Source organism: Patiria miniata, unplaced genomic scaffold, assembly GCF_015706575.1.
Source record: "Patiria miniata isolate m_02_andy unplaced genomic scaffold, ASM1570657v1 HiC_scaffold_5, whole genome shotgun sequence".
Classification (NCBI taxonomy): Eukaryota; Metazoa; Echinodermata; class Asteroidea; order Valvatida; family Asterinidae; genus Patiria; species Patiria miniata.
Genome location: NW_024037072.1, coordinates 14,358,776 through 14,386,436, shown reverse-complemented (window position 1 = coordinate 14,386,436; position 27,661 = coordinate 14,358,776). Strand labels below are relative to the sequence as shown.

Genomic DNA, 27,661 nt, shown 5'->3' with positions numbered 1-27,661 from the left:
CATTAAAAACTTTTTTTCTTACTAAACTACCATAGTTATAAATAGTTGTTAATTTACAGAATTGCAATTCCATGATTGTTTTGGAAGCAGATACGTTTGTTACATCAATACATGGATGTCATGTCAGGTGGGAATATATGTATATAGAGGTACGGAAGAGGCAAGTCAACAAGGAATTAAAAATATATTTTTGTTACTCTTAGCTTAAAACAGCATTATTTGCTTTTTTGATTTTGAAAAAAGACTTGACATCACGGTACCATGATTAACACCTGTGACTGTTTTCAGTCTTTAAATAGAAGGGCAAAACCTAATTTGAGTCTTTAAATAGTTGTATACAACCCCTAAATAAATCCCCGTCACCTGACTGGTAGGTCGTTGATCACATGTCATTGTATTATTCGTCCCAACCCTCGACCCAGCCGCATTGCAAATATAGAAGTTCTATCCCACGGTAAATAGAAGTTCATTGCACGGTCACATGATTGTTGGCTCTGACCAATCAGATGACGAGGATTCACTCAGCTGTTGTATAAAGCAAATAATGAATGTTTCACATTCGTGCACTGGAAAGAATAATTTCATTTGGCCACAGATGGAATGTTCCATTCCACTCGGCTTCGCCTCGTGAAACCAAAGTAGTTTGTTTTGGTATTCGGCGAAGCGCGCTCAAGCGTTGACACGCCGCACACGCACGCGCGGTTGCTATAATTCGTCGGATCAGTGCGTGACATCGCGTATAGCTGCAATCGGCTCAGTGAGAACGTGTCTCGGACGCTGAATTAAGGCCCAATTCAAAACATGATTCAGCAACTTTTGATTTGAAATTGAGATCCTAGAATGCTGTTTTTCTCGGAATGTACAGCTGAAGCTGAGCTGAAACTTCATCAGGTTAGTTCTTCAGTACCCTTCTTTAGATTTTGAGCACTTTTGTTGCTTCAAACGAACAAAATGCACAAATTACAAATGATGGACTATATCTTTAAGCAAAGTATAATACAGCACAGCAAATAACAGCCCAGAACAGGCCCCAATTTCATAGTGATGCTTAACAGTAAGCAAAAAAAGTTGTGCTTACTAGAGCAGAAAATTGTGCTTAGCACTATTTCATGGCATGGACGTGCTAACGGTTGCATGTGCAATTTCTATTGTTACGTCATTGATTTAAGCAACTTTTTCATCTGAGGTGAGCGTGCCTTTTATGTGCTTAATGCTTACGGTCTTCATGGTATAGACAGAGGCTCTGTTAGCAGAACATCGTGTGCTTACCAGTGCTATGAAATTGGGTCCAAGTCACATATTGCCTGACACGTTGTTGGTAGTCTGTAAATTCGGATCAATTACATTTTATACAGAAATTTAAAAAAGGATCAACATCACCGAACAATGCGGTCGTATTGGCTGAATCAAACCCCCCATGGGTAATTTCCCACCAATCAGAATAGAGCAAACCATTTGAGGCATTTAATTTTTTTGCTGAATTTTTTTTTTTTTTTTAAATAAAGATGATGCGTTCTTTTCCCCCATTGCAGTATGAAAGGATATATCACATTTAGAAATAAGCTCTTTACTCTTCTTCCACACATTAGCACACTTAATAAGTAGCCTCGTTTTTCTTCCATGCCATTAAAAACTTTTTTTCTCACTAAACTACCATAGTTATAAATACTTGTTAATTTACAGAATTGCAATTCCATGATTGTTGTGGAAGCAGATACGTTTGTTACATCAATACATGGATGTCATGTCAGGTGGGAATATATGTATATGGAGGTACGGAAGAGGCAAGTCAACAAGGAATTAAAAATATGTTTTTGTTACTCTTAGCTTAAAAATAGCATTATTTACTTTTTGATTTTGCAGAAAGACTTGACATCACGGTACCATGATTAACACCTGTGACTGTTTTCAGTCTTTAAATAGAAGGGCAAAACCTAATTTGAGCCTTTAAATAGTTTTATACAACCCCTGAATAAATCCCCGTCACCTGATTGGTAGGTCATTGATCACATGTCATTGCATTATTCATCCCAACCCTCGACCCAGCCGCAATGCAAAAATAGAAGTTCTATCCAAAGGTAAAAACAAGTTCATTGCACGGTCACACAATTGTAGGCTCTGATCAATCAGATGACGAGGATTTATTCAGGCGTTGTATAAAACAAATAATGAATGTTTCACATTCGTACAATGGAAAGAATAATTTCATTCGGCGACAGATGGAATGTTCCATTCCACTCGGTTTCGCCTCGTGAAACCAAATATTCCATCTGTCACCACATGAATTTCTCCTTACCGTTGCACTCATAAACATTCATTATTTGTACATAACACCCAAGTAAATCCTTGTCATTTGATTGGAGAATCGTAGGTCATGTGACATTCGTCATACGTCACAACCATGCATTTTTGGTTCCATTCACCGTGCATTTTCGTCTTAACCCTTTTTGATCTATTGCATGCCACACGCACGTTAAGACGCGCAGCGGTCGGCACTATACGATCTTTGCACTATTTAGACCATATAGCATTGCGTGTATTGATTATGCAAAATTGATTGAGCAACATCTTTTCAGCCGACATTCTGAGATTCCTACCTAGTCCCTAGACCTAATGTTACACATGAACAAAATGTTATTCGTGTGGCACAGAAATCCCAGACAGTGACGTGTACATACCTATGAACATACAATGTGATTTGCACAAGGTCTCTAACCACAGGAGGAAACTGACTAATGTTGCATAGTGACTGTGGGCACGATCCCTACTTACACAGCATGTATGAGTTTCAATGCAAGCTGCTTACATGGGGAGGGATGGCTCAAATGGTACAGCACCAGTATGGTGTTCCGTAGGTCATAGGTGCACATCCGTAGGTCACAGGTGCACATCTGAAGGCCATAGGTACACATCTGAAGACCATAGGTGCACATCCATAGGTTATAGGTGCACATCTGTAGGCCATAGGTACACATCTGAAGACCATAGGTGCACATCCATAGGTCATAGGTGCACATCAGTAGGCCATAGGTACACATCTGTTGGTCATAGGTGCACATCCGTAGGTCATAGGTGCACATCCGTAGGTCATAGGTGCACATCCATAGGCCATAGGTGCACATCCATAGGCCATAGGTACACATCTGAAGACCATAGGTGCACATCCATAGGTCATAGGTGCACATCCGAAGGCCATAGGTGCACATCCATAGGTCATAGGTGCACATCCGAAGGCCATAGGTGCACATCCATAGGTCACAGGTGCATATCCCATTTCAAGCAGTTCCCTTTGCTGGACTTGAAAAGCAGTTTGATTTTGGCAATTTTTTGATCAGATTGATAAATTAAACTTGTCATTTTATTTGTATGCCGCCTTAGCTCAGCAAGATTATGGACAACAAATACTGTAAAGCTTGACATGATTTAGACATGCAAAAAAAGTCATAGTTTAATTATTTCTATTCAACTTTGGTCAAGAGCATCTTATCTATAATTTACATACCCTGATTGAAGTTTTCGAACTGCCAAAGCATTACAGCTTGCTGCATTCAAAACAAACATACATATTGTGTACACATCTTTAATATCGAGAATGCGATACACTGATACATGCATGTTCTTACTCATGGCAAAAACTTTTATCACACAAAAAGCTTTTAAGTCTACAGATTGAACAATCATATATTCCCGTTGCTCTCGCTGGTGGTTTTCACCGAGTCCTCGGATGCTGCCCCCTTGTGGCGGTTCTCCAGGGCCCACTGCATGGCCCAGATTGCTAGCGGGCGCATGTAGCCCGTGGATCGGTGGACTTGTCTTAGCAAGATGGCTTCTGGTGTCTGGAAACCCAGGCCAGCCCGCTCGTAACAGGTGTGATAGATACCGCTAGCTGTCTGGAAACCCTCCTTGACTAGTCCCTGGGGTTTAGAAGAAAAATTAAAATACATGCGATATCCATGATATAAATTCTGATGAAAAGTTGCGTGGCAACACAGAATTATTCTATTTTGCATTTCTTGTACTTTGATAAGCGCTGTAAACTCTATCATAGCACTCAAAGCAAGAAAATTAATTCATGACACATTTGTTACATACTAAAATGGCTAGAATAATGATATTTCTGGCCATTATCCGTTGTATGTTGAATGAACGGGACTTTGTTTTTGATTTTCGTTTGTTTGTTTTTTTAAGTGAAATTTTCAGGTAAGTTTAATTTACCACATGTCTTCCTCTGTTTATGAAGCTGTAAAAGTGCTAACCCTTATCTTTTTAAAAGCTTCTTTGGGAAAGCTATTTTTTAAAGTATAACCAATGGGGAGCTGGGAGGGGGTTGCCAAAACTTGTTTTCAGCTAAATGACAAGTTGCAGAAATCTGAATGGCTTCAACAGTTCCAGAAAATATCCCCAAACAACCCACTCCATTTTTGCATTAAAGGCATTAAAAAAATGACACAGTTCAGTTTTATAGCCCACAAATGTTCAATCTAGAACTACCCTTGTGCACCTATGAGCAAATTCGGGCGAGGACCATCAGTCCACTAGCGGTTGGTTTGTGATGTAACTTACGCCTGCGCACTAATAGCAACATGCAAACGCCTCTAGTCAAAGGATGGTCAAAAACATCATCACGAAACCTCTTGGTCCAGGGTTTTCGTTGTGCTTTATGATGCACACAGCTATTGATAACCAGTGATGCAACCGTGCCCTGGTTCCAAATGGTCAACTAGAGAAGTCCAACCATCCTGTGTTCGAACAAAGTTAGTAAACTATTGTTAACTTTAATCTTTGCTCCAACTTGCTCTATGTCATCACACTTCGAGATGGCAGTGCCTTGCCTTACCTCTTGTATCATGCTAGCTGCCAGGCCATATGTCACCCCAGTCCACACCTCCTCACACTGCATGCTACAGGAATCAACCTTCCCGTTTGGTTTGACCCCGTTCATGGCCCCGAACCGCCCCTCCCTGAACGGCAGGACGTTCATCTTGTAGATGGTCGCTAGCGCACTGTGGACGTGATCCGTGGGGAAGACGTCGGCTCCTGAACGGTCTGTGGTTAGATTGCAAGCTCGTAGGTACCACTGACCCGCTGTCTGGTCGGCCATACAGGTCTTACTGGGCGACGTGTTGCTGCTGTCATAGTTGTAATACTTGCCTGAAAAAGAGATTCAATAAATGTGATGTGTTTTGTCAAAAACTGACTCTTTTCAGAAGGTCGTAGAAATACGTCTTTTTCATCTTTTAAATATTGGTAAAGTGTACATTTTCTCCTAAACAGTGAAGGTTTAACTTTTGAAGACTGACTTTTCTCAGCAAAATTATGCCCATTTGAAGTCTGTGATGTCACACAGGTTACAAAAGAAACAGTGCTTGTTAGTTGTTACATTTTTTTGATTATGTATTTCTTGAATTCATTCACCTATAAAACCCTATAAAAAACACCTATTAAAAAAAAAAGTCACAAGTCCAGTCACAAGTCACATGAATAATAAATGAACGCCTTTGTCAAAGCTCACTTGAACAGGTAGTGACTGGGTGATTTGTGATGGACTTGTGAGGACTTGTGAGGACTTGTGATAGACTTGTAATAGACTTGTGAGGACTTGTGATAGACTTGTGATAGACTTGTGATAGACTTGTAATAGACTTGTGAGGACTTGTGATAGACTTGTGATAGACTTGTGAGGACTTGTGATAGACTTGTAATAGACTTGTGAGGACTTGTGATGGACTTTTAATAGACTTGTGAGGACTTGTGATAGACTTGTGAGGACTTGTGATAGACTTGTGAGGACTTGTGATAGACTTGTGATAGACTTGTGATAGACTTGTGAGGACTTGTAATAGACTTGTGAGGACTTGTGATAGACGTGTGAGGACTTGTGATAGCTTGTGAGGACTTGTGATAGACATGTGAGGACTTGTGATAGCTTGTGAGGACTTGTGATAGACTTGTGAGGACTTGTGATAGACTTGTGAGGACTTGTGATAGACTTGTGATAGACTTGTGATGGACTTGTGAGGACTTGTGATAGACGTGTGAGGACTTGTGATAGCTTGTGAGGACTTGTGATAGACTTGTGATAGACTTGTGATAGACTTGTTTTGCACTCACTAGAACACTGATATATATAAGTTACAAAGATAAGCTTTGACGTTCGGTCTTACCATTCCAGAGTTTGGATTCATAGGATACTCTGCCCTTGTCAAGTATTTCTGAATAGTCCGCGGCGTCTACCTCATTGCCAAGGATGTGTGCCATCTCAACCATACAACGCAAGGCAGCCAGCCAAAGACCTCCACAGTATGCACTGCAAAGAAAATACAACACAAAACCATTTAGTGCTGTTATTGGAAACATCGGTAATAATATCTGCTCCTCAATCAGAAAAGAAAATGGCTTTGAATTCAGTTTCAGAAAGAAAAACCTAGCACAGTGTAGTATGGTGCAGGATAGAAATATATTACAGAATGGTCTAAAAAATTGTCTTAAATTGTCTTAAATAAAATTGTTTCCACTTATGCACAGGATTGGTGGTGAAAACATTATATTTAAGAGAATTAATATAACAAAAATCACCTCAAAAATGGCTGCAGAATGCAAGCAGTCTATTAGGTTTTATTAAAGCTTTTTTTGGCTGGGAAATTTCAAATTTGTTGGAGTCATCCAAGCCTGAACATTTCTAGACTGACCTTGCTCCGGTCATCACCCACGCATCATACGTCTGATCAGCCGAGCCTGAGTTGTCTATCAAACCGTCGTCATCTGTGTCCTGTAGCTTGGACGTTTCCATGACGGACTAAGTACAAACAGGAAAAAGGATTGAAAAGAATTAAGCTTCATTCTGGAAAAAAATCTATTAAAAAACAAGACAAACTATTTTACAATAGAGAAAATAATACCACTGTCTATGGCCAAATCTTCCACCAGCTTTTTTGTATTTAAAGAAAAGTGATAAACCTTGGCAATAGTACTTTCAAAAGTAAGTACGCTTGTTGGGGCTCTTTGTGACACACTGTGGCACTTACCAGGCTGTTCCAGAAATTAGTAGCATGGCACTGAAGTGACTCAAACTTTTTTTTAAAGGCAGGGCAGACAATTTGCAGCAATCCAAAAAGTAACCGACCAAATTTAATTAAAGTGAAAAAGCTTACTTGGTTTAAAGATAATAATGACACTAAACTGTGAAATTATTCCTTCTGGCATGCTGTCATTTTGACACGAAAGAGGTCATTTCCAAAAACGTGTCAAGTGACGCATTTTTGGAAATTTCTGTGAATCTGCCCCATGTGTTCTTGTTTGTTGTTGGTTTGCAATTGGGCAAATCCGCGAATGGGTGACAACCGGCTGAATGAGAATCATGTTTCCGAATACTGATTTCGGGATTGTGTCACAAGAGGGCGCAATTCAACATATGACTAGGCAACTTTGAAATTGAAATTAAGATCCAGAATATTGTGTTTTCTCGAAACATATAGCATACACAGAGCTACACAGAGCTAAAACTTAATCGGGTTAGTTATTAAGCATCCGTCTTTAGATTTTGAGCAGTTGTGCTGCTTCAAATGAAAAAAATGTACATTATACAAAATGGTCTACTCTGTCTTTAAAGAACTAAGTCACCTTTCCAAACACGTGACATTGTGCCTTTCTGTATCATTTTTTTAATTGTTTTTTTCCCCATGTTTCAATGTTGTCCTACTGTCTGACCTTGCACTTTGGGTACATCTCCCTGAGGAACACCAGGTCCTGGATTTGATAGAAGTCCCGATAGATCATCAGGACAAACTTGAGGTTCAGGTCTTTCCATTTGCAGGTGTCGTGCTGGTAGTAACCGTTGATTCGCTTCCACGGTTCCTCTTCTGCAGAGCATGAGAAGGTAAGGAACAAGACATGTGGTCATATATATAAGTATGAAAAAGGCATAGACTGGTGCTTCTGACGCGGGAGGTAGGCCTTAATGGCTAGTATGATGTGAGATCATTTTTTTTTTCTACTCAACTGTTTTGCATAGCTCTCCTTTATTTCCAAGAGCTAGCAAAAACACTGCCGGATGCTTAAAGTTACTAAATTCATGCCAGTTTTTATCTCCAGTTCCCTTGGTATGAAATACCTGAGAATACTGCAGGTTACATTTATACTCCTGGGCAGAGAGGGGACAGTGGGGGTGAAGTGGCTTGCCCAAGGACACATCACATGGCGAGTGGCAAGATTCAAACCCCTGACCCTCTGAGCCACAAACCCTAACCGCCAGGCCACGTTCCACCATTTAGACTGCTTACAGACGGTCTTCTAACTGAGACATTTGCCTAATGTCTGCCCCACGATTTGAGAAATTATTAAAAAATCCTGTTATCATACCAGGATCTCCTATGTCATGTGGTATACAGTCAGCCTGTTTCCTCGTGGCCAGTCTACCATTGGCTATCTGGTAATAGGATTCATCATCGATCACATTCACACAACTCCCTGAAAAATAAATATGCAAATGCAACATATGTTGTGAAATTATGGAATAAACATTAAGTCTCTTCTATATCAGATGATTGTATATAAACCCATTGAAAATAGCACCTGGACTACATTGTATTACATTGTATTTATATCCTGTTGATGCCACAAGACCATAGAGTGCTCTGGCAGTGCTGGGCATTACAGGAAGTAACAGACAGAGCATTTGGGGTGGTACAGAGACTTGGTACAGGGACTTGTAGGGTTAAAGATCCATTTCGTTTCCCCTCAATGCTGGACGTGGAAGCGTAGAGAGACAATGTGAACTGACTTTAAACAAGTAATACGGACCTTAGATCTGAACCTTACCTATAAAATCTTGCAGACTGATCTCAATTCTTGGCCACAACATTGCCAGGGCAAATGAGGCGTAGAAATGAACATCATACGTGTTGAACATCCTGTACTCATGACCTGCAAACAGTCAACATTAAAAAAAAAACCGCAGTGACATAAAAGTAGCAAACATAAGGCCAAAAAAAAAAGTCTCCGGTTTCTGGTATGGAGCTTGCCCAAAAAGTGATGCGGCGACGCGGCTTTTTTTTTTTTTTACCTGATTTTTTTGCTTCAAATGTGTGCTGATGACTGCAAATGGTGCCCGACTAAACTTAGAGCAAATATATGGGAGTCCAGAGAGGCCACATAAAGCTTATTCTCAACCATAACCCAATCTAAAAACACATTAAAATTGTGCAGCAGCAGTATTCCAGTCAAACCAGTGAGTTTGGCGGTTTTGGGACATCATCTTTCATTAAAAAAAAACTTTTTCATTTTGCCGACGCGCATGGCTATGGCGACGCGCGCGCATACCAGAAACCGGAGACTTTTTTTTTTGGCCTAACCAATCAGTTTTTACTTTACTTTAGATTATTTTAAACGTTGTGCAGCTATGTCAGGTTTTGTGAAATTGATTGTAAGGTTTTTGCTCAGCTGCGCAACAAATTTGTTGGGTAAGTCCTACACATGGCGTTAGCTATGCACTGTTTTGTGACACTGGCTGTCGGTCATTTATAAGCCCAGCCGGACCCACGGCTACTCACCTTCAAGGTACGCAAACAGCCCCATATCCTTCCTGAGTTCGGTCATCTTACACGGACGGTCCTGCACGCCATTGCTGCAGGTCGTGCCGCCGTTACTTTGGTCTTCTTGTAGCTCAAGCCAGACGGTGCCACCGTCCGACATGAAGTACAGCTCATTGAACAAGGCAGACTTGTACCAGGCTGGGTAGGTACTGAAGTGAGAAACGCAAGACGAAAAAAAGAATTCGGTTATAGCAAGAACCCATGTGACTATGTTTGCCATCAGAATAAAAGTATGATCACCAAATACAACTGTGTTAAATGGAGACAACCTAAGCTTAAAATATGTAAAAACCCTTGTTTGTTAGTCTGTTTGTTTGTTTGTTTGTTTGTTTGTTTGTCTGTAACTTGGCAGAAAACTTGCTTTCATTTTTCAAACCTTAGCTCCTAAAAACACAACTCAGCAACTGCAGAATTGTAGCCACTGATATTGCAATTCTTCAACCAGGGACTTCCCTAAGTCCACCAAATGCCATATCAAAATCTTTCAAATCCATCCATCGCATATTCCATTGGGTTTCGAGTTTTGTAGTACTGATATTAGGCGAAGTAAAAAAAAAAACCAAGTTTCTCGTCCCCGCCCGCTTCCTTTTTGGAGGCCGCCTGGATTTTTTTATTATTTTTTATTTTTGAAAAATGTAGTAGAAAAACACCGAAAAAGTCTACAAATTCATCGGAAAATAAATACTAATACCAATACAACTCTAAATGACACTGTAAATATGTTCAGTTCTCTTGTCCAACTTGTCTTTCATCTTTAAAAGTGTCTTTGAACAGTGGAACACCAACGGTTGCAGGAAATTTTGAAAAGGCGGTCATCTTGAAAAAAATATAAAAAAAAATATAAAAAGCCCCGCTTCCTCCCTTTTTTCAAAAACCCCGGACGAGAAACTATTTTTTTTTTTACTCGGCCTTATCAAAGCTCTTCTTGCATGTTTGATGATGTTACACAGACTCATTACAAATGACTATGACATACAGTGAGAGTTCCAGTTGTTGTTTTTTTAATTCAGAACAATCCTGACTCAAGCTGGATATACTTACTCTTCATCCAGGATTGGTCTTTGCCAGGACTCTATGGCCTCCTCCCACTGGGGATAGCTGTGTAGAGCGTGGCTGCATAGTCTGGTTGCCGCCTTGCCGTTGTGACCAAACCAGCGCGTGTATCGCCTGCAAAACATATGACACACAATATTATATCATTCTCACTGCTAAATTGGCAACTGAGGCTGGCAAGGTCTCTGTTTGAGTGGTATGACATCTAGACTCCTAAAATTCTTCTGAATGTTTTTCTCAAATGCTTTCTGACAGAACTGAGGATACAATGCTTGACAGTATGTCAGTGATAGGCAAAAACCAAGATAAAAATGTTCCTCTAAAACTTATTAATAATAGTGTGTATTTATAAAGCACACGTATCCACTAGTATTGACCTATCGCGGAAGAATTGCATTTGAATCGCATAAGAATCACGTCAACGCAGCTGGTGAAATATTGTCCAATTGCATGATATACAAATGGACGCGGAACGCACAACATCTGAGACAAACAAAACTTAGTGTGCAAAACTTCCATAGGGTTGTCTAAGGGGCGCGGCTAACTCGCAAACGACGATAGGTCAATTGGTGCTTAAGACGCTACATCATTATTGCACTGCTCATTGGGCCACTGAAACATTCCAAATACCATCTCAGCTCCCTGAGGAGTATACAGCTCAATGCTGCCGTTTCGGTGCAAAGCAGCTACAATCAATCACAATAACCATCCCTGCCCTCACAGGTACCCATTTACTCCTGGGTGGAGAGAAGCAATCAGTGACAAGGTGCCTTGCGTAAGGTCACAGGCACCATAACCCCAGGCTGGACTCGTACCCACAACCAGACATGCCAGACCATGAGGCCACGGCACTCCACAGTTAAACTATCACTGAAAAAATGGTAGCCTTGTAATATTCTTATTCTACAAGAAGCCTAAAAGTTGCAGAAATTCCTTCATCTAAATCGTTTGAAAGACGTTTATGTCAGGCTTTACTTATTGCCTTTCTGTTAATAAACCATTGATAGTCTCTACGTTAGTTGTGGTCTCCTCTGAATGTAGTGTTTAAGTGTCAGATGTTTTTGTGAAAGTGAAATGTTTGTTTGTACCTTAAGTAGGAATGGCCTTTGCTCTTGAAGTGAACTCTAGGCATGTCCCAAGCTAGGACAAACTCCATCTTGCCCCGACTCTTCTCTTCAACGTGACACGATGCGCAGACCGCCGCTGCAGTCAACTCATCCTGATCTGTCTTGAAAGCTGGCACTGCAAAGGAAGGAAGAGTAACTAACTGTTTTACAAGAAAACGGATAGCTAAAACCTTTAGACCTTCATGATATGTGTACAAGACACAGGGTCTGTACACATGTAGTCTCGGTCCAAGAGTGGACTTGGATTTTTGGTCAACTTTATGCAGCTCAGCTGGACTGGATTTTTACTCAGCTTTATGCAGTAAAGCCACCACTACGCTTGGCGGTGGGGGGAGCTATCAACAAGTTGAATCAAATGCAGTAATGGGAACATCGGCAACAAGACCCAGGAAATTCCAAGCATACCTCATGCGAGGGGGGGGGGGGGCATGGACACGTACAACACAGCATGGCTGATGGCTGAGGTATATACTTGGTATTTCTCGGGTCGCTATGCTAAAGTTCAAAAGACTGGATTTGTTTCATGCTGTTGATAACGCCCTCTATGGCCACACTGACTTCACAGTGATTGTCAGCGATTGGGACTAAAGGTGTGCATTACGGGTCGTACGGGAATCGGGTACCCGATTGAAAATGACACGGGTACCCGCGTACCCGATTAAAGAAATCAACCCCAAAATTTATATCTCTGAAGTTGCTGTACAGATTGTCCATAAAGGTCTGCACGATAGTACTCCCACATCGGTGCGTCGATATACGGTAGCAAGATAAAAGTGTGTACAGTGAGCTCAATAGGCCTACACGTAGCTTTAAGTTGCATTTTCGCAAGCATCATAAACATGAATTTGTTTTGTTTTTCCATTTAGCCTGGTTTGCATTAAAAAAATTCTCCACAAATGACATTTGGAATCTTTCTGTTTCATTGTCTGAGAAGTTACTAAGTAATTTGTAAAGTTACAGTGTAGTTAGTTCCCCGATTCCATAATCTGGAACCGGTTCCTGACATCAGGTTGGGAACTCAGGTACCCAGTTCCAATGCACAGCCCTAATTGGGACTGGCTGCATCAATTTGGTTCTGGACCAGACTAGTAATCAGGTAAATTCAAAAACAGTGAAAAACAGAGATGCTGGCCTGCAATTGTAGCTGTGGGTCAGCACTCGCATGATTTCATTTAAGATGCTACATTTGAGTGCACATTAAGATGAAAAAATGGATGTGCACGCACAATTCCACATGCATGACTTTCACATTCTGGATCTCATGTCTTAGTTACACAATGCCATCTATACCGTTCCAATTCAAAGGCAAGGGACTTTATTTACCTGTTGAGGAGTTGAGTTGTCCGTCCAGCAACAAATCTTCCCATAATGCATCAGCATTGGTGTTGGGATCGAACACTGTGCAGTACGTGACCTTAACTCCTTCCTGCATACGGTCATAAACAGAGGCAAAATTCATTTGAAAACTGTTATCGAAACTGTAACAATTAGAAAATTGAACAAAGAAATTGACTGGAGTGGAGTTTGAACCTGCAACCTCCTGATTGCTGTTTCGGTGCTCCACCAACTGAGCTATCCAGCCCTATGTTGGCAGTTCCACATTTTGTCAATGTCTTTGTTCAAGGGGTGCTAGTTAGAAGCCATAAAAATTGTAACAAATTAAAATACTTGGTTCAAACAAGGCTTGTTATTGGATTGTTTTCAAATGTCGTTTGAAGAATCGTTTAATCTAAATTATCATTTCAAAGAAAATTGTGATTATTAATGGTTGACAAGGAATCTGACTTTGTTTTTAATGTAAAAAAACTTTACCTGACTAGCTGCAGAGATGGCCATGGTGCATCCCATGGAGGGCGCCTCGTCATGAAGCAACACCCCTATCACTGAGTCCTCAGTGGAACCTTCCGTTCCCTCGTTGCAGAACGCCTCGTTCCATCGGCCGCCGTTTTTGTCGCTGTCCGCACCGATCCCGTTTTGCCACGTGAACATAATACTGACGTCGACTGGGGTCTGGGCGTGGTTGTGGACCTCCCAGACGAACACGCCCACTGGTAGACAAGTATCCTAGATGGTAGAAAAGGACAAAACTATATTTTGAAAACAACAACCCAAATTTCATTTTAATGAAAAGGATTCTGCCAATTAATTTAACTTTTTCACTGGAATGTAATAATAATAATTTGGGAGGCCGAGAAGCTGAATTGCAAAGGACTCGGCTATAACGTGGTCGAGCCGCTGGCTTGTAAAGGCGCCCATGGCAGTTAGCCACATCGACCCATATATGACCACGGAGCACAGCTTTAGATGGAAAGTGTTCGATTTTTCCAGAGGGAGGAAAACTGGAAAGCCCAGAGAAAAACCCTCGTGGCACAGGAGAGAACCGATGCACAACTCTACTCACATATGGCATGTATGGTCGGTCTGCAGCCGGGATTCGAACCTAGGCCACAGTGGTGAGAGGCGAGTGCTTTACGCACAAGCCACCCATGCCAAGTGGCTTTGTGGTCTACAGCATCAAACCTGAAATCTTCGAGGTGATTCTGCAGGTTGTGGGTTCGAGCCCAGCCTGGGTCTGTGGTGCGTGTGTCCTCAGGCAAGACGTTTTGTTACTATTTGCTACTCCCCACCAAGGAGTACATGTAAAAGGATACCTTTAATGTTTGCTGATTTGTGCGAAAATGGCAGCATCGAGCTGTATACTCCCTTGGGAGATGAGATGTTATTTGGAATGTTTTCTGGACCCAATGAGCTGGGGTAATAATGATGTGCACGTGTAGCATCTTCTTGTTGATATGTGTGCTTCATGAATATTATAATGTCCATGAGTTTTCAAGGAAGATATTACCCATGATCCTGTAGTTTCATGTCACATAACGTGCAAAGCAAATGTTTCGTTGACAAGATCGATACATGTACATTGTAAGTACAGACAAATAAGCAGAACCAGATTTGAGGGGAAAAAAATTGATGTAATTAAAAAAGCTGTTGGAACAAAGCCCTGTTCTGAGACAATCGGCATTAAGGATGAAATATTAACACAGATTGAAGCAAAATAAGTATGATTCCTGCTAGAAGTTAACTTGGTAAGCCCATTAAGTATGAATTAAGTAATGGGGAAAAAAAACTCAATTCCCGAAACATTTTTCTTCCTCTTGTGCTTGTCAAAGTGCAATTAGTCAAATTTGGCAAAGTGGAAATCTTCTTCCTTGTTTAGGAAGTGCAGGAAATATCTACCCAATGCATGTAGTTATGTTTTACCCTAACCAATGCAAAATTTGTACAACCAGGAAATAGCAACCTAATCCACAGATACATGTAGCACAATGCGATGCATTGTGTCCCGTTTCGTGTTCCATTGTATTACTTGTATGCTTTCATTTTCAATCTTCATTTGACCTACTTTATGCAGACCTTTCGAGCATTGAACTGGAAAGTCACAAAAAAAGGACATCCCAAACTGTTAAAGACTCTGTACAGTGTTTTTCAGTCGTTAATGGCATACAAGAGAAGCAAAAGAGAAAAAAAAGAGGAAAATCAGCTTATCTGAGGAAAAGTTGCATGCCTGACCTCAGGGCAAATGTTTTAGTGATGTGCTATAAATCTTGCTATGCTATGCATCTCTCTCTCCCCCCCCCCAAAAAAAATTTAAAGTAAAAAACAGAAGAAATCTGTCTCAATTTACAAAAATAAAAATGAACAAAATAACTTAATCTCTTACTTTATAATCATGTGGGAATATTGGCGAGACTTGACGACACACCAAGGTGACATCTTGGTCTGGTATCCTGTATACTGTCCATGCCCGGGGATACAGGCCGTGGTAGTGTGCCTGGTCGCCAGGGAACTGCCACTGCCATGCCTGGGCCAGGTGCCTGCTGGAGACCTGGCCGGGGTACAAGACCTGCTGGTACACTGGCTTACCAGGCCGCTGGATTCTGACGGTGAACTGTAGGCAGAGGACAGGCCAGAGAGGTTCAGACTAAATCCTCAAACTCTCGATGATAATGTAGAGAGTATTTGTAACATACATTGTGTCTTTGTTTTTATAAAGGGGCCCATGTACATTTTGTAATGTATTGTTTGTAATGCAATCATTGAAAATGCACATTTGCGTCCCCATTTAACCTTATTTTCAAATTCTATTTTGCCATTTTCAAGGGTATTTTGGAGCCTTTTCAGTTTTTTAGGCAGTAAAGCCAATGAGCAAGGTTCACAATTTGAACAGAAAACACCTCAAATTAACAGTGTCTTTGTGAAATCCACAGCAACAGCCCGGAAAAGTGTCCGGAAAAACATGGACAATTTTAAATGTTTAAAGAAGTGCACTTTTCAGTAAAATGAACCAAAAAGGGATGTCAGTTAGTTTTCATATGTATGTAAGAGGATTAGAAAGTTGCACCAAATACATGTATGCTCCTAAGAAATATCCATTTCATGGTCCCTTTAATGGATATCGCTCAGTCACAAGACAGAGGCCACTCAAAGGTGTGGGCTAGAAATTAAGAGGGAATGGAAAAAGATTGGGAAAAAATAACAAATCTGCGGAAGAAAACTGTGAAAGATTATAGGGAGAATGAAAGCAAGATTAAGGCAGGGAGTTTCAAAGACTTGACAAATATCTTTAGGGAGTACATGTATTTCAGGCCTTTATTTGTCATCTAAATCTAAAAGTATGTCCTGTACGTTACAACAGTTTGGTCACCGGTTTTTTTTTTATTCAAGCTCCCTTTCTCAAAAATCCCGTAAGTGTCTTGTGATACACATGAGGTTTTTACAGAACAAATTTGTGTACTAGCCATCTAGGCCTTTTCACTGCACTTTTCACAGCTTCGTAAGACATTTTCTTGATTTTTTCACACATTAAAAAACACGTCATGCAGAATTTCACAACAGTTTCGACTCGGCAGGTTGCTGATTTTTTTTCACTGGCCCCCCGGGCAAGTTAAGAGGTAAATGTTACCAGTCTTATAATAGGCAGTCTATATACTATTGTTTATAACCAATGCAGCATTTATTTGTTTCAATCAATATGAAATAGAGATTTTTTTCACAGAAGCTAGTACAGACTTTCTAACCAAAAAATAGAGTAATTGTTGTAACTTTGGGCTATTTACCATTTCCATTTCACTATCGTTACAGAAACGAAGGGAGTTTTGTTGAGAAAAAAACTGTCTTCAAATTCAAGATCCAAATCACATTAGCGCTGCATGACCTACATCGACAGCTAGTTATGAACCCCAACACTTGTACTTTGTGTGCTATATGATGGATAATGTCACATTATTCGCTTGGCTTGACGTAATTTCGGCATGCCTACTGCTTGAGCAAGCAAATTTGATTTTATCGTCGCAGTGAATCACAGCCAGCAAGGTTTTAAAATTATAATAGTGCACGGACGGCAGACCCTTACTTTAATGGGTTTTAATAAACATCGTAATTTTCATTTTGCATACATCTCTCAATATATTAACCGTAACCCTACTAGATCTTCAAAATTGAAAAAAAATAAAATGATGCCTGACCACTACAACTTTACAAGGGGGGTGATTTTCCTTGAAAAAAATACAAACAAATAAGAATAGGCATAAGGAATTTGTAAATTTGAGGATTTTTTTAGAATTTAATTTAGAAAGGTTCCTTTTGGCTCATATCTGAATTTTGATACAGTGTGATGTTGAAAGCTTTTGCTGTTTTAATGGCTTTATTTGCTGCTAGAAATACAATGTACGTAGAGGCATTTTTTTAAAGAGAGTCGCCCATCGCAAGGCCCTTTTAAAGGGCCAATCAAGATGAGGGCTACAAAGAGAAGGAGATAAAAGGAAATTGAAGAAAAAGAACAATTACTTCAAGTAACTATTGATGTTACACTTGAACTAGGAGAGATCATAATCGCCAGATGTAATCAAACATGATTTTCAACATGTTCTAATATATGTAAATGTGAGATGACATAATTGTGTATTTCGTACCTTTGTAAATGGTTAGTAAACACTTCTCAGTGACTCACTTACTACCTCACTGACTGACTCCCCGTCGCTTGTAAGTCGGGCAGTGCTATCGTATAGGATTACCCTGTATGAATGGGCCAAATCTGACCCATTGTGTAGAACAGATGCATTAAAATATTTTCAGTGAATTGACCTTTTATTCAACTGAATAGAATTCCATGCACTCTGAGTCCAGCTTTACTAGATTTTGCCTGGGCTTTTCTTTTTAACATCCTGTACTTTGTTGTGCTAGAGTCATCCATCTCTAATAAGGGGCCCCCCCCCCCAAAAAAAATGTTTTACTTCTGATTACACGACATTTGAAAATAGGGTATGTAGGTAGGGAATTTTTTTCGGGGTTACTTTTTTTGTGTACGATCAAATGGAGGTGTCTGCGTGTAGTCAAGGGTAAAAGGCTGTAATTGATGTTTTTTGGTTTTTTTTCCCTAATTCCCCCCCCAAAAAAAATTAGGCTAAGGGCTGTCAAAATAGGGTAGGTAACCAGAAGCATAACTATTATTTTTGGGGGGGGGGGGCTAGTCCTCAGATTGGACCCCCTTCCACCAGGTACAAACACTTTAGGAATTAAGGTTTAATATACATCTCTTACCTGGTTCGCTTCCACTATGTCATAGGTGTATATCCCCGGCGTGAGGGACCATCGGCAGAATTCACCCTTCCAGCCTCTGTTGATGGCCCCACATCCTATCCCACCAATGGGCACCCCTATAGTCAGAATGGAATCAACCAATTATCAACAAGGAAATCAATCATCAAAAACATGAGAATCCAGACGAAAGCATACACTGCTGAAAAATGTAGTTTCGTTCGCTTGAGTGCCGAATTAGAACGAAATTTCAGTTCTTAATGGTGGATTATCGCTCTGCACAAATGATATAAAAAGGAAAGGCGTGGCATGATACAGTCATCTGCGTACCGACAGGCAGCACGTCATTTGAAGAAAAAAAAAGCCTACAACATGTTTTTTTTGGCTTATCAGTATCATTTTGCGGGGTTTTTTTTCCAGATATTTTTTCCAGCGGGATTATTAAATGCCATGTTCTTAAAAACTAGTTTGACAACTTGAATTTTGTTGGCGGTCTATATTTCTGTTACCGAACTCAGTACTCACAAGTGTATGTACATGTATATCATTAGAAAGCTCTTGTTCTGCAGATTCTAGCAATAAAAATACCTGAATTCTTCAAAAGTCCTCTTTCATGCTCATTCAAAAGAAGTCTGTCTGATCACTTCCAAGATCTCCGATAACTTTTCTAAAGTGCTCGCTTGATATGTATATTTATGTGTAAATCTCTAGTTCCGCTTGTGTGCTTGTTTTTCAGCAGCATTTCATTTGTATGTTTTTGGGAGTGTTTGTTTGTTGGGTTGTTTTGGTTTGTTATTTGGGGGGTTTGTTGGTAGGGGGTGTTTGTTTGTTTGGTTGTTTTTGTTTTTTTTCCCCAATGTTTTGTTTGGGCTTGTTTGTTGGGTAGTTTGGGTGTTCGTTTGTTGTTGGGTTTTGGGGATGTGTGTTTGTTTATTTTTTGTTTGCTTGTGCGGGCATTTGAGGGGTTATTGGGGTGTCGGTCTGAAGAGGTACTTGTTTGCTTGTTGGGATTTTTTGTTTGTTTGCTCATTTCCTGTTTATTTGTTGGGTAGTTTGTATACAGGGTGTATCAAAAAAAAGTATACACTTAGAGAAATGTATCAAAAAAGGATGTTTTATAATTTTTCAAAAATCTGTCACTAAATATTGATGGACCAAGGTCTCACGCTTTAATTGCCACCATGTCAATCTTCAGCTGTTCCGCATGAGTGAACACTAGCTATTTATTTTCACCAGATTTCAATTGGCTTGCGCACAAAAGTGAAATGGTTAAAACACAATCAAACACCGTGGTAGGGAAGTTTAGGCATGTGCTTTGTTGCTCACAAATTTTCTTGAAAATTGGATTAACCCTTAGTCCTCCACAGGCCCACCAGGTTTGGACTCAAGTTGCGCCTTCCTCAAAACATTAACAACAGCATGACTTTACAAGTCAATGATTAGGCCTAATGGTAATCGTCATGAGGGAATGCAACGTTTGCACTTCATGCATGCACGATTCAGTCTTCGACGTGGCCACCATTTCTTTGCACACAGACTTCTGCCCTCCTCAGCATGTCAATGATTTTTGTCATTATCGACCTGGCAGAAGAAATGGACAATTTAGGCATGCCTGGTGGGCGCAAGATAAGGCACCACCGCACAAGAGGAGGATCGTGACTGAATTGTTTGGCGATCGCTTCTTCGCATTAAACCGTCCCGTCGAGTGGCCCCCAAGATCACCCGATCTTACCCCATACTGGACTTTTTCTTGTGAGGCCATGTTAAGTCTAAGGTGTACACCACTCCACCAAGAGACCTGGATGACCTGCAAGAACGTGTTACTGCCGAAGTTGCTGTTGTGAGGCAGGATGCCGCAATGATTAGGTGCGCAGTTTATGACATGCTGAGGAGGGCAGAAGTCTGTGTGCAAAGAAATGGTGGCCACGTCGAAGACTGAATCGTGCATGCATGAAGTGCAAACGTTGCATTCCCTCATGACGATTACCATTAGGCCTAATCATTGACTTGTAAGGTCATGCTGTTGTTAATGTTTTGAGGAAGGCGCAACTTGAGTCCAAACTTGGTGGGCCTGTGGAGGACTAAGGGTTAATCCAATTTTCTTGAAAATTTGTGAGCAACAAAGCACATGCCTAAACTTCCCTACCACGGTGTTTGATTGTGTTTTAACCATTTGGCTTTTGTGCACAAGCCAATTCAAATCTGGTGAAAGTAAATAGCGAGTGTTCACTCATGCGGAACAGCTGAAGATTGACATGGTGGCAATTGAAGCGTAAGACCTTGGTCCATCAATATTTAGTGACAGATTTTTGAAAAATTATAAAACATCCTTTTTTGATACATTTCTCTAAGTGTATACTTTTTTTTGATACACCCTGTAGTTGTCATTGATTTGTATAGTTGACATGCTCAGTTACTCGTGTTTTGTTTTGTTTTGTTTTGTATTTGTTTTTTGTTTTGTTTGTTTTGTTTGGTTTTGTTTTTTTGATTCTGTTTTTTGGTGTTTTTTGTTTTGTTTTGTTTTGTTTTGTTTTGTTTTGATTAGTTTTGTTTTGTTTTGTTTTGTTTTGTTTTGTTTTGCTTTGTTTTGTTTTGGATTGGATTGTTGTGTTTTGTTTTGCTTTGTTTGTTTGTTTGTTGGGGTGTTGGGGTGTTTGTTTGTTTGTTTTTTGTTTTTTGTTTTCTTCGTTCATTTTCTTTTCATTTATATATTTTTATTTGCATTGTATTCTATTTATTTTCTGTGTAGACATTTCGAGCTTGGGTAGGCAGGCCTTAGGGCTACAGTGTTTAAGTACACTTTTGTTTACCCTGGCCGGTTTGAAATGTTATTTTGTTCTTGTTTTCCGTCCCTCTATCTCCTCTCCCCTGTCAAACTGTCCACCCTCCCTTCCCTCCCTCCCCCCCCCCTTCCAACCCATTCCTACTCGCATCAGTCTTTCGTCTTGTCTGGTCATACTTTTCAATTTCTATTTTTTGTTTACTTTCTGATTTATATTTGCTTTGTCATTGTACTTGTTGGCCGAATAAATAATAATAATAATAATAATTCCTACTACATGTACATGTACTTAGTGACTAGGCATGATGCTTGCTGTAGACATTCCTTGCAACATTTCAGTGTACTTGGGGACTTGGAAAAGAATTCAACATTAAAGCTGTGTAACTCCTTGAGACAGTGCAGTTGGGTCATATCTGCTACGGGTTAGGACCCAGAGCACATTGAAGACAAAATCTTTAAAAGCCTTAAAACCTACCATATATCGGTTTGAATGGGATGGGTATGACATCGATGAAAGGTCTTCGACCGAGAGCTCTCATTCGCTTCGTAAATTTCACATATCTGAAAAAGAAAGAAAGAAAAGTCATTGAAACCTCTCTACAATGTACACAGTAAGCAATTATCAGGAACATTATCAGGCAGCACTGCCCAGAAAACTCAAGTGACTGAAGATGCAATAAAAATATGAAATGACTGGTATTCCAAGAAAGAATAACTTTTGATTTGCCTTGCAAAAAGCCAAGGGAAATGTTCCTCATATCAGCCAATAGATTTAAAAAAGAGCAAAGTTGATCATTCTCTGTAATTAATCATCACGATCCCCCCAAAATGTGACAACATAAATCAAAACCCCTACACCCCACAAATATATGATTAGTTTATACTTGCGGCCGAAGGCTAAATTTCACTTTTATTTTCAGAACGAAAGACAAACTCGATGCCAAAGAGAAAAAAAAAACACTGTGAGATAGCTGTATTTATCAGAGGAAATGCATGAAGTACCCACAAAGGGTGACAATGCAAATGCAAAAATATACTGGTACACGTAAGATGATATGTCCAATTTAGTTAAGACATGTATGCAATCCCTGTACCACACTGTCCTCGTACAGTGCCTACACATGGTAACACAGCATGTTAACAAAATTGAGTGCTTGTTGATAGAAAAAATAAACCATCATTAGAGACAAATTACTTTATGTTTTTTTTAACTCAGGAAAGTCACTTAGTGAGACCGCTGATGGACACAAGATAATAAATGGGCAAAGTGCGCTCAAAGATAAGAATATAACTGGCATCCCAGCAAATTGCCAATTTTGTAATTTACAATTTTTTTTCCAAATTTATATTACAACACAAGTGTGATCGTCCGAAAATGCAGTGTTACTTGTACTGAATGTCCAAATTTACTCTGATCATAAAATCTTCCTGTATGTATGTGCCTGGTTTTTTTTACATACATGTATGTAAAATGTTATGCAAGAATATGTAACGAAAGGTGATTCTGGTTTTATATAAATAGGATGCACAACTCGATAACTGGATGACTGCCTACATGTATCAATCTCTTTTTGAATAATGAATATTCCGCTTTTACGTAACAGTAGGCCTAACACTCTGTTTCAATTTTTCAATAAAGTTATGACGTCAGTCAGCACAGCTGAAGCGTGAAGGTCTTTTATCACAAAAGACGAGTTTGGCCTGAGGACACAGGACAGCTGGCTACAACCAGAACAATAACATCAAATAAAATAATACACCCCCCAAAAAAAAACACAATAAAAAATAAAAATAAAATTAAAACATCAATTTATTAATTTAAAAGCCAATAAAAACTACAGGTATGTCATGTGCACTTTAGCATTGTACTTTTATACGTTCACCATAAAATAAAAAATGGCTAAATGTATGTACCGGTGCATGTATGTATCATCATTTTTGTGTACACCGTCATCAGATTATAAAATTGCATAATAAATTAAGAAGCTCCACAACACATGTTCATTGTACCTGTACATGTGCCTGTGTACCAGTATTTATGAGAGAGCTCGGTGGCAAAGGTTTGTTTAACACTGTATCAGAATCAGACTTGTAATTCAGCCATTTCAGCTCAAGTCTGAATCTGTTTTTAAAGATGCGTTCCCCGTCCTATGTTTGAAATTATATACAAGCAATACGTGATGTATATTTTTGGCCTTCATCTTTTTTTAATGTCTCAATAACATGATTTGGGCTGAATCCTTCTAGTTTGATCAAATAAATTCAAGACTCAGCCCCCAAATGAAATGGAATAACTGGAATTCCTCTTTTGAACAAGAAGTCATCAATAAGTCATTTTCTTTCACAGCAAACCTCAGGATTTTGTACAAAAAAAACCAAGACTCATATATTTCAAAGTGAAATAAATTCTGATACAGAAAATTGCTAGGAATCAACAAACTTTGTACAGACTTTTCAAAGTTTGTCAATTCTTAGCAATTTTTTTATTGGTAGTTTTCTTAATTTTAATTCAGAGGCAAATTATTTTACTAAGAACTCTGCTCTATTTTCCTAAACTGGTTGGTTTGCTTTAAATATTTAAATCCAGAAAAATAGGGTGGGAAAATGGTGCGATAAGTATTTAAATTTTCAAACATTTCTTTTCATGCATTCATTACACTTAGTATTTGAATTTACTTTTCATTCTGCATTTGCTATGCTGTTGATAAGCTTTGCTGCACGGTGCGGCAAAACTGCACTGCCGAACAACTTACAAACAATGCATTACGATGTCGCTAAGAACTTGGGTGGGGGCAGCTACATTGTTTTGTAGCATCATAAATTATTTTTTCAAATAAAAAGATTAAGGTTCTGCATGATTGAAGTTGGGTAGGGAAATAGGAAGCACATGTTTGTTTGTTTGTTTTCTTGGCCTATGTTTGCCACCATTTCTGTACCTATTCTGTAGTGTAGACTGTCTGTGAATGACTAAAGCTCTAATAACAAACTGTGTTCTTCAGTTCTTTTTAAGCATGTGATCCATCATGGAGCTACATGTACATGTAGCAAATATTTTAACAGTGGATCCATTTAAAGTGTGTTTCCTGTTAATACTAGACAGACGACGGTGAACAGCTTCTTCATTAGAATCAACATGTGTGTACACCTGCAAGGAGTACACGTAGATCAAGTATGCAAGGGCATAGGAACTCAAAAAAATATAAAAAATTAGACAACATGTTTTCTCACATCTAGTTTTTTTGCATGCACAATAAACGTCTGGCCCTGAATAGTGCTTTGACTATTTTCATTGGCTAATCAATCCAAAATAAAAAGAGGATTGCATTTACGGTATGACAGCGATCTAAAATAATAAGCTAAGCCTTTATGCAAGAACGCCAAACGCTTGCAAAAACATAGCGGGGTACCAACAAAATCAAAGAAAAGTTCTTGTTTTGAAATTAATGCAAATTTTTGAGAATTTTTTACAGCACCATGCTTTACGATGTTTTGATAAGATGAAAAATTGCCGAGTGCGGATTTGGTTACCATGTCCACCCATTATAGCTCCATGGTCCACCATAGACGTATGTGCATTCATCTGCTTGTTAATCTCCCGAAACTAAATTAGTTTTTTTTAATTAAGCAAGGAACTTACTCTATGGTAGGACCCTTCACTTCAATTTCAATTTGTATAACAGGGTGCTACATATCTTAACAGATTAAAGTTTTAAGTTACACAATCTAGCAAACAATCTTTTGTAAGATTTTCAGCCTGAAAAACATTTGCTTAGAAAAAAAACTAAGTCTAATGATAAAACATATTGCAAACTGTTGTTACTTCCCAGCAATTAACAGCCCCACTTACCATTTAAATCTAAACTGTCAATAAGGATATTCCAATAATCTGTCTAGTCCACAACAAGGAATGTTTGAATATGCTTTTAGCAATTTTTCTAAAGGAATATTTAGGCTGAGTATTGGACTTCACAAACTGACCTTTTTTAAGTTTCAGACAGGATTTGTTAATTAAACCCCAGATTTTACTGAAGGGTCAAATTAAGTTTCTGAGACTATTTGGACTTCATTACGCAGAGTCTGAATGTAACATTTACAATTCTTCAAAAAAAAGTACATCTTATCAACACATGGCAAATGGCCAGTGATAAAAATCTTACTAATCCCATAGGATAACATCTGTATGGAGAGACTGGCTCTGCGGATTATGTAACACAAGTTGCCAAACAGATCAATTGTGTGCTTTTCTTATCAGAATCAGATAATGAACTTTGTTTCTCTGAGGACTGTGTTATTACTGTTCAGAAAAGAAGACGTGGAACTTTAAGGGGAAAAAAAATCATACCACCATGATGCACAGAATCAGTGCACAATATTGCTGATATGATTTTGATTCAAAATCTAGTTTAAAACTTAGTTTTGCTTTAAAACTTAATAGTTTTGATTTAAAACTTAGTTTTAACCTTACTGATTTTGATTTGATTTGATTCAGTTGAAATCAACGATAACGTACACAACGTTGATTTCATCTGGGACAGCCCAAAAAGCCAATTGCAGGCTTATTTTCATAGTTTCATGCAGGAACAAATTCAATGTGGTAAGGAATATAAAATTCATTTCCTTGAGAATTTATATGAAGCCACAACAAATTCACAATTTCCCTACCATATCGTTTTTTTAAGTGGAGGTTTTAACTTAAAATTTAAGGCCAAATAAAAAAAAACCCATGTTCAGCGTCCCCGCCTGCTTCCTTTTTAGAGGCCGCCTCCTTTTTTTTTTTTTACCAAAAAAATGATAAATTTTAAACAGTGACTTCATTTTGGCCTCTTTGTCTGTTGCATCTAGTCCATATAAGGCAAAATAAAAAAAAAAACATGTTTAGCGTCCTGCCTCTTTGACAAAAAGGAAGGAGGAGGCCCTTTTTTTTTTTTTTTTTCTTTTCAAAATGGCCGCCCGACACATTTTTCAAGACAACGCGGCCGGGCTATTTTTCAAGATGGTTACCAGCTTTTTTTCAAAATGGCCGCCACTTGGACTCAGGAAATGACATATTGGCTTCTTATGGGCAAGATGCAACAGAAAATGAGACCAAAATGATGTAACTATGCAGAACCGAACATCTCTTCTGCGCAGAGATCGTTAAAATTTATCAATTTTTGTCTTTTAAAAAAAAAAAAAAAAAAAAAAAAAAGGAGGCGGCCTCTAAAAAGGAAGCGGGCGGGGACGCTAAACATGTTTGTTTTTTTACTTCGCCTAAAGCTGGCATGTCATTTCCTGAGTCAAAGTGGCGGCCATTTAAAAAATAAGTATAAACTTACTGAAAGAATTTAGTATCCGGATGCCACTTGTTTGGTTGTTTTCAAACTACAAAGTCTATGGAGAGCCGAGTGCATTTTTAAAGTATTTTCTAACAAAATGGGAAATGTTTGTCAACATTTTTGCCAAGGCTGACCGGTCATTGAGATAATTGTAAAAAGTGGCGTCAGGATGCAACATTCTTTTCCAACATGCTATTTTTTTGTCTCCTTCATCCATAATCATTTTATTAAAATTGTTCAAAACTATATTCATTCAATTCATGGATGTTTGCATTTTATTTAATTTTTTCAAATTGATTTGGCGATAAAATTAACTTAATTAAAAAGGGAGTAATTGCAGAATACCCCGCCACTCGGAAATACACCCCTAAAATCACTGGCTACGAGGTTGGAATCACTGCAAAAGAAACAATTCAAGTCCATTGCCAGCTACGCGGATACTGACATGACTGAGTGGGGGTCCCCTTGAAAACGAAGCAACACAAAATGAATGGGAGTTGCTGAAAAAATTTTAAGTCCAAACCAACCACCCTGTTGGCGGCTACGAGGCTACGGAGTGGGAGTCCCCTTGAATATGCTTGAGAACGAAGCAACACAAAATGAATGGGAGTTGCTGAAAAAATTCTAAGTCCAAACCAACTACCCTGTTGGCGGCTACGCAGTCACGAAGTGGGAGTGCAATGGATGGAGCATGACGCATAGCACATACAAGTAGCACTGAGAATGTTTATTGAGGTCAATCAACCGTGACCTCGTAGCCGGCTACGAGGTGGATAGATTGAGTGGCGGGGTATTCTGCAATTGTGCCTTAAAAAGTTCAAAGAACAATCAGAAACTGGCCTTTAACATGTTTAATAACATTTTACCATGGAGGAAGGAATTTGTACACACCTGTATATTGTGGGAATGAGCTTCACTATATGAAGGAATCTCAGACGCTTCAGTGTTTGCCACTTCTCCGGAAACTCGTGGTCGAGCGGTACTCTCCAGCCAAATTCTGGCACCCCAAAATGCCCCATACTCAGCTCCTGCTGGTCTGCTTCCGACTTCGCACTGGCCATACCGTGGGTGCGATGTGTACGTACGTGGACGTGTGCTGACTAGACTAGGCGATGGGATCGAAGCAGGAAGTTCACGACAAAGAAACCCTGCGGTCTAATCATGTACCATGTGGTTTCAATTCCACAACACACTGATTGA

The 27,661-nt window shown here is 39.3% G+C and overlaps 1 protein-coding gene across 1 annotated transcript; it reads right to left on the bottom strand.

Annotated features, from left to right (window-relative positions):
• Positions 1-1,523: 1,523 nt before the first annotated feature.
• On the bottom strand, positions 1,524-27,522 carry LOC119742205 (non-lysosomal glucosylceramidase-like). The gene is made up of 16 exons (XM_038218251.1): positions 27,353-27,522; positions 21,622-21,707; positions 18,368-18,483; positions 15,489-15,716; positions 13,583-13,834; positions 13,094-13,196; positions 11,732-11,885; positions 10,632-10,757; positions 9,549-9,739; positions 8,818-8,922; positions 8,359-8,466; positions 7,708-7,859; positions 6,690-6,796; positions 6,165-6,307; positions 4,838-5,151; positions 1,524-3,914 (listed from the first exon to the last, which is right to left on the bottom strand). Exons 1-16 carry the CDS (start codon positions 27,520-27,522, stop codon positions 3,678-3,680), a joined length of 2,592 nt encoding a protein of 863 aa, XP_038074179.1. The 3' UTR covers positions 1,524-3,677.
• Between the last annotated feature and the right edge of the window lie 139 nt (positions 27,523-27,661).